Source organism: Alosa sapidissima, chromosome 14, assembly GCF_018492685.1.
Source record: "Alosa sapidissima isolate fAloSap1 chromosome 14, fAloSap1.pri, whole genome shotgun sequence".
NCBI lineage: Eukaryota > Metazoa > Chordata > Actinopteri > Clupeiformes > Clupeidae > Alosa > Alosa sapidissima.
The window spans coordinates 6,615,475-6,632,418 of NC_055970.1; the positions used below are offsets into that span (position 1 = coordinate 6,615,475).

Consider the following 16,944-nt stretch of genomic DNA (forward strand, 5'->3'; position numbering starts at 1 on the left):
TTTGCGCCCCGCTCCCTGCTTGCGCCCAGTTGTATCCCTCTGAATATGGCGTGTGGGGGCTGCTCTCTTTATATTTGGAGACTCCAAAAGAATCTCGACTCGCTTTCATGTGCCGCCACGGACCAATAAAACACAGCGAGCCTGCCCGTGAGTTGTCTAATCTCGGGCGAGGTGTCAATCATGTTCCTTCAGTGGTTGAAGTGCGGGTTTTGGTAACCGCCTCCTCTCCACTTGGAAGGGAGACGGGAGGAAGAGCTTCGCTCGGATCAAAGACAGCATAGCCCTGTCGCCGTAGGATGTACTGAGCGCGTTGCCTGCCTTACTTACGGACGATTGTAAAATCTGGATTACTATAAATCGGATGGTTTTCCATTGTAACCCGATGCAGAGAAATGGGTAAACTTCATTCGAAACATGGTAAGGCCAATCGTTTTTAATTACATATGCACAAAGTAGTCTAAAATCTCGTTTCCCGAGTCATTTGGAGTAATAGCTCACCTCTACTCTTTCTGTCTTTCTCTCATTTGGCACGAAAAGCTGCAATTTGTAAACCAAGGGAGAGCCCGGAAGGTGAGTGTACTTTATTGAATGCATGGTTTGATTTGAGAGCATATGTAAAATCATTTATATACCTTAATCTACGCGAAATTCTTCTTGCGACTGCAAATCTTGCGGACCATTGATCATGCTGAGCGTGGTAACATTGTCAAAGCGGTGAATGAAACGCATTAGAAAGTCATTTCATAATTACAATGTTACAATGTCTTCATCTTTCTCGTACCTAGGTGACAGTTTCGTAGTTAATGCCTGTTTAGCAAGAAAGGGAATCGACGATTGGATCGTTAAACAGAAGTACTACTGCACGGGCTCAAGACTTGAACAAGACTGTCACCATAAAAGTACCTGCGGGCTCTCTGGTCGGGTAAGTGAATACGGTGTTTAGTTGAACAAATTGTTTGCCTTACATGTATCTCGTACGTTTTCGAAGTCGTTCACTTTGGAAGTGTAGGCTGCATGCGTATGACATTCGGTGAAGTTTTCAAAAACAAAGTTGAGTCATTCGGTCTGTTTAAATTTTTTTGGTGAAGCTTGTCGGTGCGGATTGTTATGGGCTAAAGGTTTTTAAGAGGTCTGATTGCATTTTAGAAATGAAACAGAATCAGCGCAATGTTGTTTTCCATGCCTGAAGTTTTAAAGGTGTTGAGGCTGAGGCTGTGTGGCGCAATAGTCCTCAAAAAAGATGATCCCACTTTGAAGTTCTAAAGTTGTTCTAATTAGATGCATCAGATTAATTATTAATCTCTATATAGTCTATTTATTTCTGATTAACAGTGGCGCAAAAATAGTTCCTCATTTTGTTGTCCTAATTAGTCCAAATGATGCTGGAAGTAGTTTTCCCGCTTTGTGTCTAAACAATTGCGCCTTGCCACGCCATGATGTGTAAAGGAATCAACATTACGCAAAATATTGGCGCTGAAAATGTAATATTATCCGTTAGGATTCCGTCTTTGTGTCGACAGATTATTTCAAGAAAGGAGTTATTCAATTCTCTGGGCCTCATTAGACTTTCAGAAGTCTTACTTTCCTGAAAGGGTTGGTTCAATGGTGATTAGCAATGCAATTTTGGAATACACATATGCCTTACACATAATGATGGCTTTTTAATGGTTGCCAGGAAGATTTCCTTTGTAATTGCAAATGATCTCTTTGAAGCTGGAGGTGAGGGATTTTTGTTTATTCTTGCTGAATGGTAAAGTGTGGTTGTAAATTATAAACAGACTGCCAGAGTAAAAGTACGACACTATGCTTAAAATGTGTATTCTACTGAAGCGAATAGCCAGTATAGTTTACATGTTCTCACAACTCCTTTCCCACATATGATAGATGTTACAGCCTAAGAATTTGGGGAGAGAGAGAGAGAGAGAGAGTACCAGACAGAGTTTTGTTTTTTTTTGTGCTGGGAACAAATGTGTCAAGACCAGGAACAGATGCTAGGTTTTTCTTGAGGTAATACATCACGCCTGACTTGAAAGCATTACAGCTTGACAATCTGGTGACAGGGCTGCATTGTGAGTCTGAGGTCTGGGCTAGCAAAGGTCATGTCTGTTTCGTATTTGGCATCGTAGTAAACACATAGAGAGTGTTGTTGTTGTCGAGAGGCGAAATCCTCTGGAAACGCTTCAGAGAAACCTTAAGCCTCTTTTGGTTGGGGGTTCGTCTCAAAAGCATTTTTTGAGGATTGAGAGCTCATCAGAAATCCACTAGGATGCTCAGCTTCAGTCCACTCGACCAGCAGGATGCCAAAGTCATCTTCGCATCCTTTCAAGTGGTCACTGTTAAATGAGAGCATCAGTTACCTGTTCATGGGTAGAGGCATCTTGAGGCTGTGAAGGAGATTAAAAATAAACTGTGCGAGTCCAAATTTTGGATGGCATTGCAAACAGAAAAACGTTTTTTTCATACCTAACTGGCATATATATGCATTGGTCTCTAAACTTGGGTAAAGGAACTGAATACTGCATACTTACTTCTTCAAATCTGATGTTCATTCAAAGATAAATTCAGTGTGTCTCACTGGAGAAGTGGAGAATGCTATGAGGAAGTAAAAGTAAGCTGTCTGGAGGACGCCTTTGATATACTGAACAGGAAGTGAGAATTACTGGAAGGAATTTGGAGTGAATGTCTCTGGACCAAAGTACATGAAAATATGTTCTTTGGTCCATTTCCCCCTTCATGGCATCGTTTTATTATTGATGCCATTTGAACGCACTGTTCTCTTAGCTTGGACACAACTGGTTGTGTTAATTAAGATGGGTTCAACTGATGTAGAGTGTTTGGGGGATATGTAGCACACAAACAATTTCTTTGTTCAGGTTATCAGATTATAGGCCTATTCTTTTAGGGCATAAACACAGAGCACTCAGCATCTTATCCACTTGAAACTGCGTTCTTAAAGATTTGAGCATGTATTTGTTCGTGTCTTGGAGCACTCAGAGGACATCAGAACAATTTAGGATCTTATTTTTCTTATTTTCAGTGTAAGGTCCAATGGCGGCTGCCTGCATGCAGTTAGCACAGAGAGTGACCTCAGTGGTGAGTCCTCTGGACACAAGGGCGTGACGATGAGGACCTTCTCTGAAAGGGGTGGGAGTCTTTTGTGCGGCATTTGTTCGTTTCCCAGATGGTGTGAAGTGAGATTTTGGCGAGGGCGGAAAAGAAACCCTGTCGAAGGAGCTAGACCGTTTCAACAATTTGGACTCGGAGGAGCTGTTTTATAAATAATTTAATTCTATGTGCCTAATGGCTTTCCCAGCACTACAGGGAAAATGAATAAAATAGGACAGAAGGTGTTCTGGACATAAATATTTATTTGGGTATTTTTCCCTCTTGTCTTGCTCGAACAAAGTGGCTGTATCCCTGAATATTTCATTGAATTATAGTACCTTGAAGCAGTTCTGGGGCAAAAGGTTTTCTTTATCCTACTTTTGTTTGGCACAGTTTTGAGAATTTTTCAGGACTTTCTAGATATTTGGAAGAGCATCTTGTGTGTTTATTATTAATTTCACTTTGTCTGAAGCAGCAGAAGAGCAAGACCTTCTGCTTTCTCAAATCCTTTATGTTTTTCCGCCCACATTTGATATGGATTGCTCTGGTTGAGAGGGCCTTTGAAACTAATAACACCAGCATGTGAATTTGAACCGTCATATTTTAAGAGCTGTCCATGTTATGGAGCATACCTGGTGAGATAGTTATTTATAACTGTTGTTCCATGGTACCTCCAAGCTGAATGGGGGTCCTTCAGAATGTGGGTTAGATGGTGGCGACAGTGGGGAGTCTGAGCCAGGAATCCTTTTGATCTGAGCCTCCCTTCTCTGTGGTACTGAAAGGGTACCATGATGGCTGTGGTGTGTGTGTGTGTGTGTGTGTGAGAGAGAGAGAGAGAGAGAGAGACAGAGAGAGAGACTGTGTGTGTGTGTGTGTGTGTGTGTGTGGGAGTGTGAGTGTGAGAGAGAGAGCAAGAGAGTGAGAGAGAAGAGAGGGAAAACACTTTTATGGAAAGTGTGTTTGTTTTACATAACTGATTACATTAGCGAGCTTGTTTTCATTAGCACCCCTTGAATGGAATTGTGTGAGGCTGTAAGTGGTGGGTGAGCTGAGCTGAGCTCGTCTGAGGTGGCTGGGGATGAGTGGGGAACAGAGCTGGTGCAGGCCCCCTGAACGATCACTCTTGCTGGGATTAGCGCTCTTGAAGTTCCCCTCAGAGACCCTGTCGGGGTCTGGATGTTTGGAGGTTACACTCCAGCTAATCCACTACCGCTGAGGTGGTCACATTTGTCCAATCATGGTCCTTTTGACACTGCTTGTCTGTTCTCTCATGCCTCCCAAGGAGTTCTGTGTGTGCCCTGTGCGGTTTCTAGTGAAAGCAAAACACTCAACATATGTTGAGAATCATTTTTATCTTCTTAGTTTTGGTGCAGCATTGTCTGGCTTGGCCATGTCGCCCCCACAGTACCCCCTTTTTATTTGCCCCTCTGTCCCTCCTCTTTGCCTCCCATCTGTTTCTTGCGTTTACCCTGCGGCTTCCCTGGTCGTTCCTGATGAAATGAGACTGCATTGGAAATGGGCTGGGGAGTAGGCGTAGGGCTGTTTGACAACCCTCCCCACCCCCACCCACCCCCATCATTCAAACACCCCCTTCAAGTGTGGTAAATAGTGGGCCCCCACTCCAACTCACTCTACAGGAGTCCCCGGGTCTTGCCCACCCCCCCACCACCCCTATTTATTTTTTTCCAAGAAAAAGGAGCTCCCATCTTAACGGTGCACAAAACAGGCGCAGGCGAAAAAAAGAAAGAAAGCCTGAAAGATGGCCGACGACAGGCATAGTGCTCGGATTGAATCGCAGCGGAACTGCCTGTGCCACCACCCGTGTGGCTCCCACCAGGTGGCTGTGCCCTCACACAGAAGCCTCAGAACTTCCAGGAAACTCTACAGTCGCACAATCACAAGAAAGAAACTCAGCGAGTTCTGCAAAGTAGTTTTTTTTTCTCTCTCTCTCTCTCCGTGCTCTACCTTCTTCTCAAAACACTAACCCCACTCCTCCCCTCATACACACACACACAGTGACTTATTTCTTTGCCTTCAAAAAAGTAAGGGGTCTTGTTGTGAGCGTGAATGCTCCTTTAAATTCAAGCTTCATGCCTCCCACTCTCTCTTATTCCTCTCTCCCTCTCTTTCTCTCTCCCTCTCTTTCTCTCTTTCTCTGTCCCCCTTAATATTTCCCACCAGCTGCCCTCCTGTGCTCGCTGTGTCATTTGCCCCTCTCCCACAATGCTCTGCTCCTCTCCGCTCCCCTGGGAGACGGCTGTTGTCGCTCGCTTTGAAGAGGCTGGGAGAAGTTTGTCGTTGTGTTTCTGCGAGAAGAAAGGCCTCGTCCCCGGAGACCCAAGGGCCACAGCACCTGGCCAGAGAGGGCCTCTGATAGTTTCCCATGAGAGCCAGGGGGGGTAAAGGAAGTCTTGAGTTTATGTAGCTGCAGGACTGGAGGAAGGGGGTAATGGGGGTGGGGGGGTAAGTACAGGTGGCGCATATGTCACCTCTCATATCATATATCCCTTAATGGTGGGAGGGACGGTAATGACTTAAAGGGTGGGGGGGGGGGGGGGGGGGTCCAGATGCATGCACACGTCTCCCTTAAGGATTGTTAGGTGGGGGAACAGTGTGGGAAAGTTTGGCTGAGAGCGTGTGCCTTGAGGGGGACGGAGTGTCAGCTTGCCCCTATTGGTTGTGTGCGCCAGCGTGTCAACAGGAAGTGCCACGATCGCTTGATGTAAGTGATCTGGCACCTTCAAGTCTATTGCATGCCCACAATCTGTGTGTCTTCTGTAATCAAGAGATGACGGACTTTTAAGGCATATGTGTGTGTGATTGTGGTAGTGTGTGTGTGAGAATCAAAGGGCAGTTATTCTAGTTATGGGTGCTTTTGTGTGTGTGTATGTGTGTGTGCGTGTGTGTGTGTGTGGGGGGGGGGGGGGGGGGGGGGGTGGTTTGTATTGCAGGGAACTGGTGTGGCGCCTGTGTGCGTGTGTGTGAGAGGGTGCCGTGTGTCTATGGCTTTAGCTGTCCGGATGCGCTCTGGAGATCAAAGCCGTCCCCTGGAATGCACACTGAATCCCTGGGGATTAGCAGTTGAGATTTTGGCTTTGTTTTCCAAATATCTGCTCACTGTGGAGCAATGGATAGCTGAGGATCATTTCAAAGAGTTTCTCCCTCTTTCATGATGGTTTCACTGAAGTGTTTCTTGAAGGCAAAATTTTTTTTTGTTGTTGCTCTCATTGACTTTTAAATGCAAATTTAAGTTAAATCACGACATCAAGTGTAAATGAATTGCTGGGGCTTTTATTATATCTAACATGGGTTAAAATATTCCTTCCCAGACATCTTTGGATTGATGGGTTTGTGCATATTAAGTATATTCAAGTCCTAATTAGCACATTATCTATCTAAATATAGCGTTAATCAACCTAACATAATCATGCTGTTTCTTTATCCCTTTGATGTGGTGTGAATGTCTGTGTGTGTGTGTGTGTACGTATGCAAGTGTGTGTGCGCGAGCGAGAGTATATTTGTGCAAGTCTTTCTTTTGTGCTGGTTCTATCTGCACTGCATGTTCTTTAGACTTTGAATGTGGTCTGAGAATGTGGAGGAAAATGCAAGATCAGGAATATCACAATGAGCAGAAGGCTCATGACATATTGCATTGCTGATACATTGTGACTGTCTTCAGTGGCAGTGCAAGACACTGTTTATGAATGTGAGTGGCAGCTCTACAACTCTGTACTTGACCATAATCCTAGACTTAAGACGTAGGTTTTGCAAGTATATAATATCATCGTGTCATCTTTCATCCTTACTGAATAATATTACCATGAAGTCAGTAGCATAATTATAGTGTAATAAAGAATATGTAATAGAAAGAGTGACATAACTATTCCTTACTCATGCACAAAATGTTTGGTCTATGCATATGGCAAATGGTTAAGGAGAGTAATATGAAGATTTATTTGCAATGATTTTTCATGTTCTGCTTCATCATATCTGTGTTCCTACCAAACTGGCGTTATTCAAACTTGTGAATGTGGTCGTCATCTCCTTAGTGGAGTAGTCCTCTAAATGAAGTGTAGAGGAGTCTGGGTGCTATGGTTTTCCTTTTCTGGCCTTTCTGCTGGTGCATTTCTAACCAGAGTTATAATTCTGGATTAGAGTACTGAAGTGTGACATTCTGTTTCCATCATTGCATGATCACTGGATCTAAACAAACTTTAGCAAGTGGCATCAACAGCATTGCATATAGACATGTGGCATTGTTTCTACCTCATAAATGTAGGCTATAGCTGTTTAAACATGCTTTACCTGCTAAGCAGCAGCTTAGCCACATATCATGGATTTCCTGTTAGGTGTAATAGTAATAGTAAAACAAAATCCCAGTGGATATTTCATGTCTTATCAAATGCTGACAGCTGTTAAGAGTGACATTTTTTTGCCTCAAAAATTAAGCCAAGCCATGTCTGTGAATTTAAGGATTTTAACTGCATGCTGTGAGTATATCCATGTTCAATGTTGAAATTCCAGAGCCCTATAGATATGTAAGGGATGGTGTATAGAACGCCGGTCATTATCAGGAAAATAAGTCCTGACAGGGCGACCCGGACACATGATGTCTCTTTACATTTCATCATGGCTTTTGTTAAGAAATTAAATAGTTTGCAACACACGCTGAACTTGTATCCAACATTCTTTAGAACACAGCTCAACCGTCTGCTTACACTTTTAAATGAAGTTCCATTGCAAGAAGTGACCAAGCTCCTTGAAAGCGGTCTGTTATACAAAATTATCAGACCTCCAAACGTTGGGAAGGCCCATTCAAGTGTATGGAGCAGTCTACAGTATTATGAAGAGCCGTACTATCTATCTAAGGCTCTGTGAAATTCTATCCACAGAATTCCATGTTGAATGCTGGAATTCTACCCAGAGAGTTCCATGGTGAATGTCAGCCTCTCAGTCACTCGCCACTCCTCTCGTGCCTCTCTAGCATCTGAGGTAATGCAAGCAGAGCTAATTTTGCCCCACTTTGTCTGGGAAGGCAGGAGCTGTGTTCGACAGTGACCTGTAATAGCACCTCCTGAGTTTAAACATCGGGTGAAGTGGCCATGACCGTGGGTCTGTTTTAAGCCCTGTTTGTGGATGGAGGATGTGGTCTTGAATAAACAGTGCTCAGGGGATCATTGTGCCCCTCCTCGCGATGTCCGTCTGCCTTTTCCTGCCGGCGCCGGGGCTCCGAGGTGTGGTGGGCGGCTCATCCTCAAGGGGATGTTTTTGGTAGACGCGTCCTCAGAACAGTGGAGCGCCATGGCCAAAAGGATGACCCCTGTTGCTCAGGTCCCGTGTTTGGCTGTGTTTATTCCCCTGCACAGGTGCCATGTTCACTCCGTGACCTCTTGATGTGGCGGCAGCAGCAGACTGGAGGTGGGAAGTGTGGGGTGGGGTGGAGGTGTGCAACACAGTCCACCCAGTGCCCATCCTGCCTGTTGGCGTGCTGCTCTCTCTATGTAGCACCAGTTGTGGGTTCAATGGAAGGCTAGCCCCAAAGCCACAGGAACAGGCATCTCTCCCATTTCTAAGCTTTGACCGTAACGGCAGGCATGAACCTTGGCTTTGTGAACTTTGTCTTTCTTGTATAATGCTGGCTGCTTTATTTAGTCTTCGCGGCCACAAAACGTTTTGACTGCAGTAGTGACTTTATGGTCCAAAGGGCCACCGCTGCTGCTACTGCTTGCTGTTGCTGTTGCTTGACGTTGACTCTTGCGCTGCCACACCCCAGAGCTGGGGGCACAGAGCAGGACTGTATGTGTGTGTGTGTATGTGTGTGTGTATGGGGTTTCTAATTAGAGCGTACAGGGAGATGTACAGGGAACAGAGACGCCATGGAGTTTATCCAGGTCACCTGAGGCCAAAAGTGCCAGCGCTCACGTGCATACCCCTATACAATTATATACTGTCTCTAGTCTTTTAGATGGTTAAGTGACTTTAAGGCTTCAAATTAGTGATGTTTGGAAGGTGTTGCTTGTAATTGCCCACAATGAATAGTGCATATTGATGTGAGATATTTAAACAATGGCAAGCCCTTTAGGATTCAAATAATTATATGGTTTGGCGTTGTGGGGTCAGTCACTTGGCCATTCCAGGTCCAAGTCAGTCTGGTGGATTTCAAAGGTTTTTTTTCTTGTATATGGATTGGTGCCTGCATTGGTTGAGAGAAACTATTAGAATGTCTTATTCAGAGCTTTTTGAAGTTTTGAAGTTCTTCCTCTCCTTTGTGCCTTGGCAGTAGAACCTCAGCATTACCAGCGAACAGACTCGGATTGCCCGGAGGGGACGAGAGTGAAGCAAACTGTGCGTGCTGATTCATTTTTGATGCTTCAAAGCTGTTCCTTCTGCATGGCGCCTGTGCGATTGTACCAGTTTTTTTTTTCTTCTCACATGTGCTTATACACTACTTGTGGTTTATCTCATTAAAATAGGAACAGAGTAGTTTGGCAAAGTAGTTCAGCACCCACCCACTTCTGTCATTTTAAGCCTAGATTGGTGCAGTTGCGATCCTGCATTGATTTCCTTGTGTTTCACTTGGTGTTTGATGGCAACTTGTGTTATTCATCTTATACAGATTAAAGGGGATCATAGGAAGGCTACAGTTTGGACTGTGAAATTAGTAAGTAAAGATAGTAAGGATGAAGTTCAGAACAGTGACTACAGTTGCCTGAGAGAGCCTATAGGAAAAGAGTCCAGCTAGCCAGGGGGCCAACAGAACATACAAACACACGGCTACAGTATGTTGGAGACTCATGCTGCCCAGCAGCAATGAATTGGTTAGTTCAGAAATGCCCCAGAAATGCCATCCCACACATCAATCTGTCATGCTTTCACGCTGCATTCATTTTAAGTTGATGTCATTATGGCTTTGATCTATATTTATGCCCCCCTTTTAAAACTATTTTACACCTGATGTTTTTGATGGAGTCGCAATTATGCAATTACAGGAGGTGGAGTCGAAAAAGTATTCTAGGGTTTTCCAAGCCGGCGTGGACCCGTCGGCTCTCGGGCTCTCACAAGGCCTCTCTCTGTCCTCCGCCGAGCTCCACTGAGTCTCGGTTTGTCTCGCTGTTTGTGGGAACTGGGGTGTGTCAGGCTCGGCAAGTGCGTCTCGGCCGAGGGAGAGACCAGACGGCCCTCAAAGCCCTCAGTGTTTATGTCTGAGCGACTCCGGCTAGCAGCTCGCCCCGCCGTCTGTCCTCATAGTGGACGCCTGATAAACTGACAGCCCGGACGAGGCCCGCACCAGCCCTCTGGTTTTCGTACCCAGCTGTGGGGTTTCTGAGCCATGTCACATCAAACCCTCCGGTGCCCAGAATGGTGTGAAATGTTGGTGGAACGTTTTCATATTTTGGTTTCTCCTGTTGGCTGATGCAGCTGGTCTGGCACATCTGAAAAGGTCAAACATGTCTGAACACTGGACCTTGTACCTCTCTGTGTGTTTTGGAGATCTTACAGTCTCTTACTGTATGGTCATGATGATGTCCAGAAGTGTTGCTAATGACTACTGTAGTTGCTAGGTGTGTTAGCTAGTTGCTATCGAATCAGTGTCTTTGTCTTGTGTTTAACTCAATTCAGTTTAGTTTAGCTTCAACCAAATGTTGTTTTAAAGACCAAGGGTCTTGCCCAAAAAGGGTTAACTTGACTTTGTGTCTTTGTGTCATCCAGAGGACACCCTGTTTGGCAGACTATCTCTCCATGTTTTTACTGGTGAAAGGCTTAAGTGGCTGTCACTTTCACACACCCTCTGGGTAAAGCTCTTGACTAAGTGTCTCGTGCGGGGCGTCCGCAGCTTGTGTCGGCCGCTCTCTCGGTGATTGGCGTCTGACCACATGTCTCCCAAACGTCTCCCTTCCCAGGATTGTCAGACTAATTACCCCCTGAGTGTCTGGATTCATTCAGTCACCCCCCTCCAACCAACCAATCACCCACCCAGCCACCCAGCCTACGAACCAACCACCAAACCGCTATCTGGACTATGTCACACACACACACACACACACACACACACACACACAGATCACTCATGTGTCTTACAAGGACTGCCTTCTCGGTGAACTCGTGAGATTGCTGTAAAGCTCTGTGATTTCCCGTGCGTATGGAGAAGGATCTGATTGCAGCGGGTAACCCCACAGGCTGCTGAGGCATGAAGTGTTTGTGGGAAGTGTGTGTGTGTGTGTGTGTGTGTGTGTGTGAGAGAGAGAGAGAGGGGTGGGAGGTAGGGTTTGGAGATGGGGGTCACCCAGCCTACGGCTCCCTTCGCTCCCTGCGCTCCGTTCTTCTGAAGACAAACCTCCGCCGTGTTCAAAAAAGGCCTATAATGCAATGATTTGTTGCTCTTGGCCCGAGCAGGCGACTGGTAAATCAAGCCGGAGTTGACGGGCTGTCTCCATGCCTTTTCTCAACCCCTCCTTTGTGTCCTCTGGGATCCCAGACTTCCCATGCGGGTTCATCGGCTGGCTGTGAACGAGCCGGAGAAGTCCACCTGGAGTTCATATTCGCCTGTAAGTCTTTCCATCCAGGGGACGTCAAACTACCATCAATTCCCCGAAACGTCCCCCCCAGCCTCTTCCCCTTGCACCTTTTTCCATTCCACTGACCATGTGAAGCCAATGCTGATCTTTCTGTGTTGACATCTCGTCAACAAAGGCAAACATCTGATAAACGTTAACGCCTGTAGACTCTGCACACCTTTGCAGACCAGGTCAGTAAATACCTGCGTGTTTACCAGTGGACAGGGTGCACTGTGTCCTCGGGGGGGGGGGGGGGGGTTGTAAAGCGATTATATTTGCAGGTGTAAAACTTTTGTAAATGGGTCATTAAAATCCGAGCTAACTCTCGGAGTGGGAGGTGCAGCAGGAAAGGTCTGGGGGAGATAAGCCCGAATCAGCATGTTTTCTGAAGTGCGGAGATGAGGGCTGTAAATCTGCACTAATATTCTACTGAGGCTCCAAGGAGGCCGACGCCTTTGATGTGGATGAAGTAATGTGACAAGCAATGTTTGCAATGTTAATCTCATGTGAAAAATTACCGGAGGCAGGACACAATCGGGCCCATGAAAGCAAGCTATAACCGCCGCATAAAGGGTAACGTCAGGACTGCATTCTCTCCATACCCACATTCGTATACACACACACACACACACACACACACACACACACACACACACACATATACCCACCACCAAGATAGGCCCCTTGTTAATGTGTGTTCCAGAAATAACCCACTCACGGCTTAGGCAATACAAAAAGCCTGAGTTTGCTGAATACAGAAATTGGACTGCAGGTGTCGTCCATTGAAAGACTGCGGCCCATTGTTAGCCACCAGGAGTATCCCTGGCATTGTGAAAGGCACGTTTGTGTCTCTGGAGGCTCGGTGACCTGTCCGGTGAACTAGAGATAAGGATGTAAGCCCGCTGGTATGTGGAGGCCCCTCGCTCTCCCTCTCTCTTTTTTTCTCTTGTCCCGCCTTCTCTGTGCTTTCTCTCTCTCTCTCTGTCCCTCTTTTTCGTTCTCTTACACTATTGACGTTGGTGGCTGGGGTGCTGACCACACAGGCCCCCCTAATCACATGGGCGCTTCCTCCAAGTCGGCCCGACGACGGATCCCCGAGGGCCTCGGCGGTCGTTTCCTTCCTGGGGTTCAGGAAGACGAGTGGGTGTGCTGTGAGTGATTGCTGTCAGGGCCGGGGCCATGCAGTCTGTCTTCGACCACAGAGAAGGTGTCCCGTCTCCCCCCTGGAACCGCACCACACTGGAGCTACACATTAAGCCCTGCTACTGTGTTTAGCTGAATAGATAAGGCCCAACTGTGGGCACGCAGGGCTCCAGAGTGCGACCAATTTGGTCGCATATGCAACCTAATTTTTCAAAAGTGCGACTAAAAAAAACCGGAGGTCGCACCGGTGCGACCAAGCTATTCGTGAGAGGAAAAAGTGTCCGCATTGAAACTCTACCTTTGGTTCAATAACAGACACATATTTGGCCAATATCGTGGTTTAAACAAATCACAGATAATGAAGGGCAGGACCTCCCCTCTGATTGGCCGTGGCCCAGTGCCTGTGTGTAAATTTGAAAATGCGTGTGCTGCAGAGAGAGAGAGAGAGAGAGAGAGAGAGAGAGGTCAGAGACCCGTCAGATAAACAGAGTGGATGTAGTTGCATTACAGTGTGGTCACATAGGCCGAGATAAATGTACCCTCTCCCCACAGCCTTTGGGCGGCTGGCAGCAGCAAACCGATCAGACGAGCCCGAGATGATGATCATCGTTGCCTACGATAGGCCTAGTGAAACTTCCCTTCACCAAGTTCAGTCCGAAATAATTATTCACCAGAAAAATAGTTTGAACGTAAACCCGACGTACAGGAATGCCACTCGCGCCAAATTTATAGGAGTCATTGCAGATGAAAAGACGTCTTAAAATTGCGAACAATGCATACAAGGCCTTCGCGAACGACAGAGATACAGATATCGCCAAAAAGGAGTGCGTCATTGACCGCAGTTACATGCAGGGAGTAACCCTGTTTTCAACAGCAATATTTGTTTTGCACGCGAGTTGTGTAAACTCATTCTGATGGCATCAATCAATTTAATCCGGTATTTGGCGCAAACCGAATATCGCTGCAACATTTAAAGCCCGAATATTCCCTGCATGTATAACTGTGGTCATTGTGTACGGTGAATTGAATGGACACATTTAGATCGAGCATGCCAAGTCATTGCAATAGCCTATAATAATAGGCCTACCATTTCGTTACTGCATTAACCATAGTGATGTTCTTATTGAAAATTTAAAAATACTAAAATTAAAAAGTAAATTGCATTGTGGGACTGTCAAATGATTATTGCAATCATCATTGTAAAATCACATACAAATCCCCCAGACTACTTGGAACATCTCTTTAAATTGTGCTCAAATACATTTATATGGAAGATGCTAGCATGGCGAGCTGGTTTAGCCAAGGCCTAAAGATCATGAAGGATAGTATGTAAGACATTGAGACATGAGATGTGCAGTTTGAAGGCCTTAAAAGACGTGCACTGTTAATTTACTCACTGTTATTTTTATTTAATTCATCTTGAGATGTTTTAAGTTTAAATTTCAGCTCAGTGAAGCACTTAAAGCACCAACACTTCATTAAGTTACTTTTCTTGTAGAATTGTAAATCATAAGTCATAGGACAACCTATATAGGACAGTAATTAAGGGAAAAAAGTGAACCTGCTGCGGTGTTAAATGTGATGTGGTTGAAAATTTGGGTGCACCTAACTTTTGTGCTGGTGCACCTAAGAAAAAAAAAGTTAGGCGCACCAGTGCAACCAGTACAAAAAGTTAGTCTGGAGCTCTGGCATGTGTAGGCAATGTAGGTTTCTTTAAATTGAATGCACGTTGATTATCAGAAGGTCTTCCCTGGTATGTTCATTTGAGAGTCGCTATCAGACACAGTTCTGATTGCTTGATTTATTGCAGTAAAGAGGGTGTATGTGTGAGGGTGTGTGTGTGTGTGTGTGTGTGTGTGTGCGCTCCAGCACTGCATAGGTATGTGTATTGGCACTCTCTGCATGTTATCGTCAGCTTAGAAGAAATCTAAAGCACTGTGTAGCTTTAGACAATTGTGTGAGCATGCTGTGCATGACTTAAGTCACACACACACACACACACACACACACACACACACACACATGCACAGACGCACACATTCACACAACCTTGCAGTTGCTCAACCAAAGCTTCAGATATGGAAACATGTTACACAATAATTGGCTCAGTCTCCTCTCCTCCGCCCCTGAGGAAGAGCTGTCCCCTGCCAGGTTGGATATATGATGATCTGAGATCTTATTTTCATGGCTGCAAAACTCTCTGCCTTTGAAGCGACACTCTTCTCAATCTTCACCTACACCCACTGCCCCCAACCTCCCCACCCGCCCACCATTCCCCCTGCAGGTCCTGTGGAGCCGTTATTTAAGCAACAGAGCAGTTCTCAGCTCTCACCTGCTGCATGGCTGGCTGGCTGGCTGGCGGCTTGTACGAGGCGCCAGTCACTTTGAAGAGGTTGACTTGAGTGGCGGAGGCAGAGGCCAGTTTTAATGGTGACTCCTGTTTTTCTCATTCCGTGCTCCCAGTGTGTGTGTGCGGTCAGGGGACTGCCCCCCACCCACCATTCTCCCCCCCCCACACACACACACACACACAGCCCCCTCCCCCCTTAACACACACACACACACACACACACACACACACACACACATACAAACAGACACACGCACACACACACTCGCCAAGTTAAGACGACACCAGATGCCGAGCCCCCAGAGCCCTGTGCTGTTTCTCATCTTACCCTGTTTATTGTGCTGGGGGAGGATTGGGGCTTTGGGCTGGGGTGGGGGAGGAGGTCTGGTGTTTCCTCTCTGGAGAGTCGACACTGGTAATGTTACCCCCTTAAGCAAGAACACAGACCCAAGTGAAAAAGAGAGAGGGATTTGGCCTTTTCGTCTGTGATTATGCTGATGCGTTGCTCCTCTGAGCTTGCGAGCCTTTGATTGCAGTGCAGTGCTGTGTGTGTGTGTGTGTGTGTGTGTGACTCCGAGCGAGTAGTGTTCTTTGTGAATTCTTCCTGTGGCCTTTGTTGTATTTCGAGATGACAATCTTGAGAAACTGTTCAGCAAACTCTTTTGGCCTCCCCTCGTGTGTGTGTGTGTGTGTGTGTGTGTGTGTGTGTGTGTGTGTCTGGTATTTTTCTTTGCAGCTTTGGAAACTTCATTTGGCCCTTGATTTAGGTCCCAGACACAGCACAGAGAGAACCTGGTACTCCCAGGCCACCCCACCCCCCTTCCTCCCTGTCTTCCTTCTCTTTCATTTTCATAAGCGCTACTCAATGGCCTGTCTCCCCAGCTTTTTGGCATGCTGCGCTGTGTGTTTCTGCATGGGTGCGAGTCTGTGTGTGTGATATGTGTGTGTGTGTGTGTGCCTGTTGAAGGTGTGTTCTCCAGAGTGGCGTGGCAACGGCGTAGCGTAGCGTAGTGCGGTGTGGTGTGGGCCGAGCGAAGTCAAGCAGGGCCAGTGCGGCGCTCCTTAATGAGATTTCTCCCGAGGCTTTGACCGCGTGCCAGGTCCACTGTCGCCGTGGCTCCAGGGGCCGGCCTGCCTCCGCACAGCGCCTGGCGGCCGATCAGGTGGAGCTGTCGTCGGCTTCGTAAATTGTCAGCCTGTGCGGTGTGGTGTGTGTGTGTGTGTGAGCGAGAGAGAGCATTCAGATGCCGTAGATGACATGGAGTCTTGTGGGACTTTCCACAACTGCACTTTTCTCAGGCGATTATGTGCACAAATGCACACACAGACGGGAACAAACATGCAAAAACACACTTGAATACCTGCTCTTACCTCAAGGTGAGAACTCTCACTTTTGTCTGTTTTGCACATTTTGTGGGGAAGGGTTGGCATTATGCTTCCTTTGACGTAAAAGTTCTCTGACCCGACACCTGGCCACCCAGACCAACACACACACTTTCAAAGACACAAGCTTGGCACCGACTAGCTCAGAGAAGGAATGGGTTAAGCTGGACGGCCTGACAGCCTTTGGCCACAATAAGCTGCTGCTTGCCAGCCACCTGTCAGGCCTAGATGCACTGGTGGCTTAAATCAAATCAAATCAAATCACGCCTGTCGTGTACAAACTCACTCACACACACACACACCCTCCCCACCAGGCCCCGCACGTCAGGGCTTTAAATATTGTTCTTGGTAAATATCACAACATTTCTCTGTCAGTCTCTCAGAGTTATATTCATGTGGATGCCGTCG

At 46.5% G+C, this 16,944-nt stretch overlaps 1 protein-coding gene across 2 annotated transcripts in view; it reads left to right on the forward strand.

Annotated features, from left to right (window-relative positions):
- The first annotated feature begins 202 nt into the window (after nucleotides 1-202).
- nkd1 (NKD inhibitor of WNT signaling pathway 1) overlaps nucleotides 203-16,944 on the forward strand; it is a 37,882-nt gene continuing 21,140 nt past the window's right edge. The window contains exons 1-3 of one of the 2 annotated variants that reach the window (XM_042062340.1): nucleotides 203-417; nucleotides 538-570; nucleotides 786-922. In XM_042062340.1, coding sequence (XP_041918274.1) covers nucleotides 393-417; nucleotides 538-570; nucleotides 786-922 — 195 coding nt within the window. In that variant the 5' untranslated portion in view covers nucleotides 203-392. Of the gene's footprint in view, nucleotides 418-537; nucleotides 571-785; nucleotides 923-15,087; nucleotides 15,234-16,944 lie in introns of those variants that run through there. The other variant, XM_042062341.1, reaches the window with a different exon arrangement.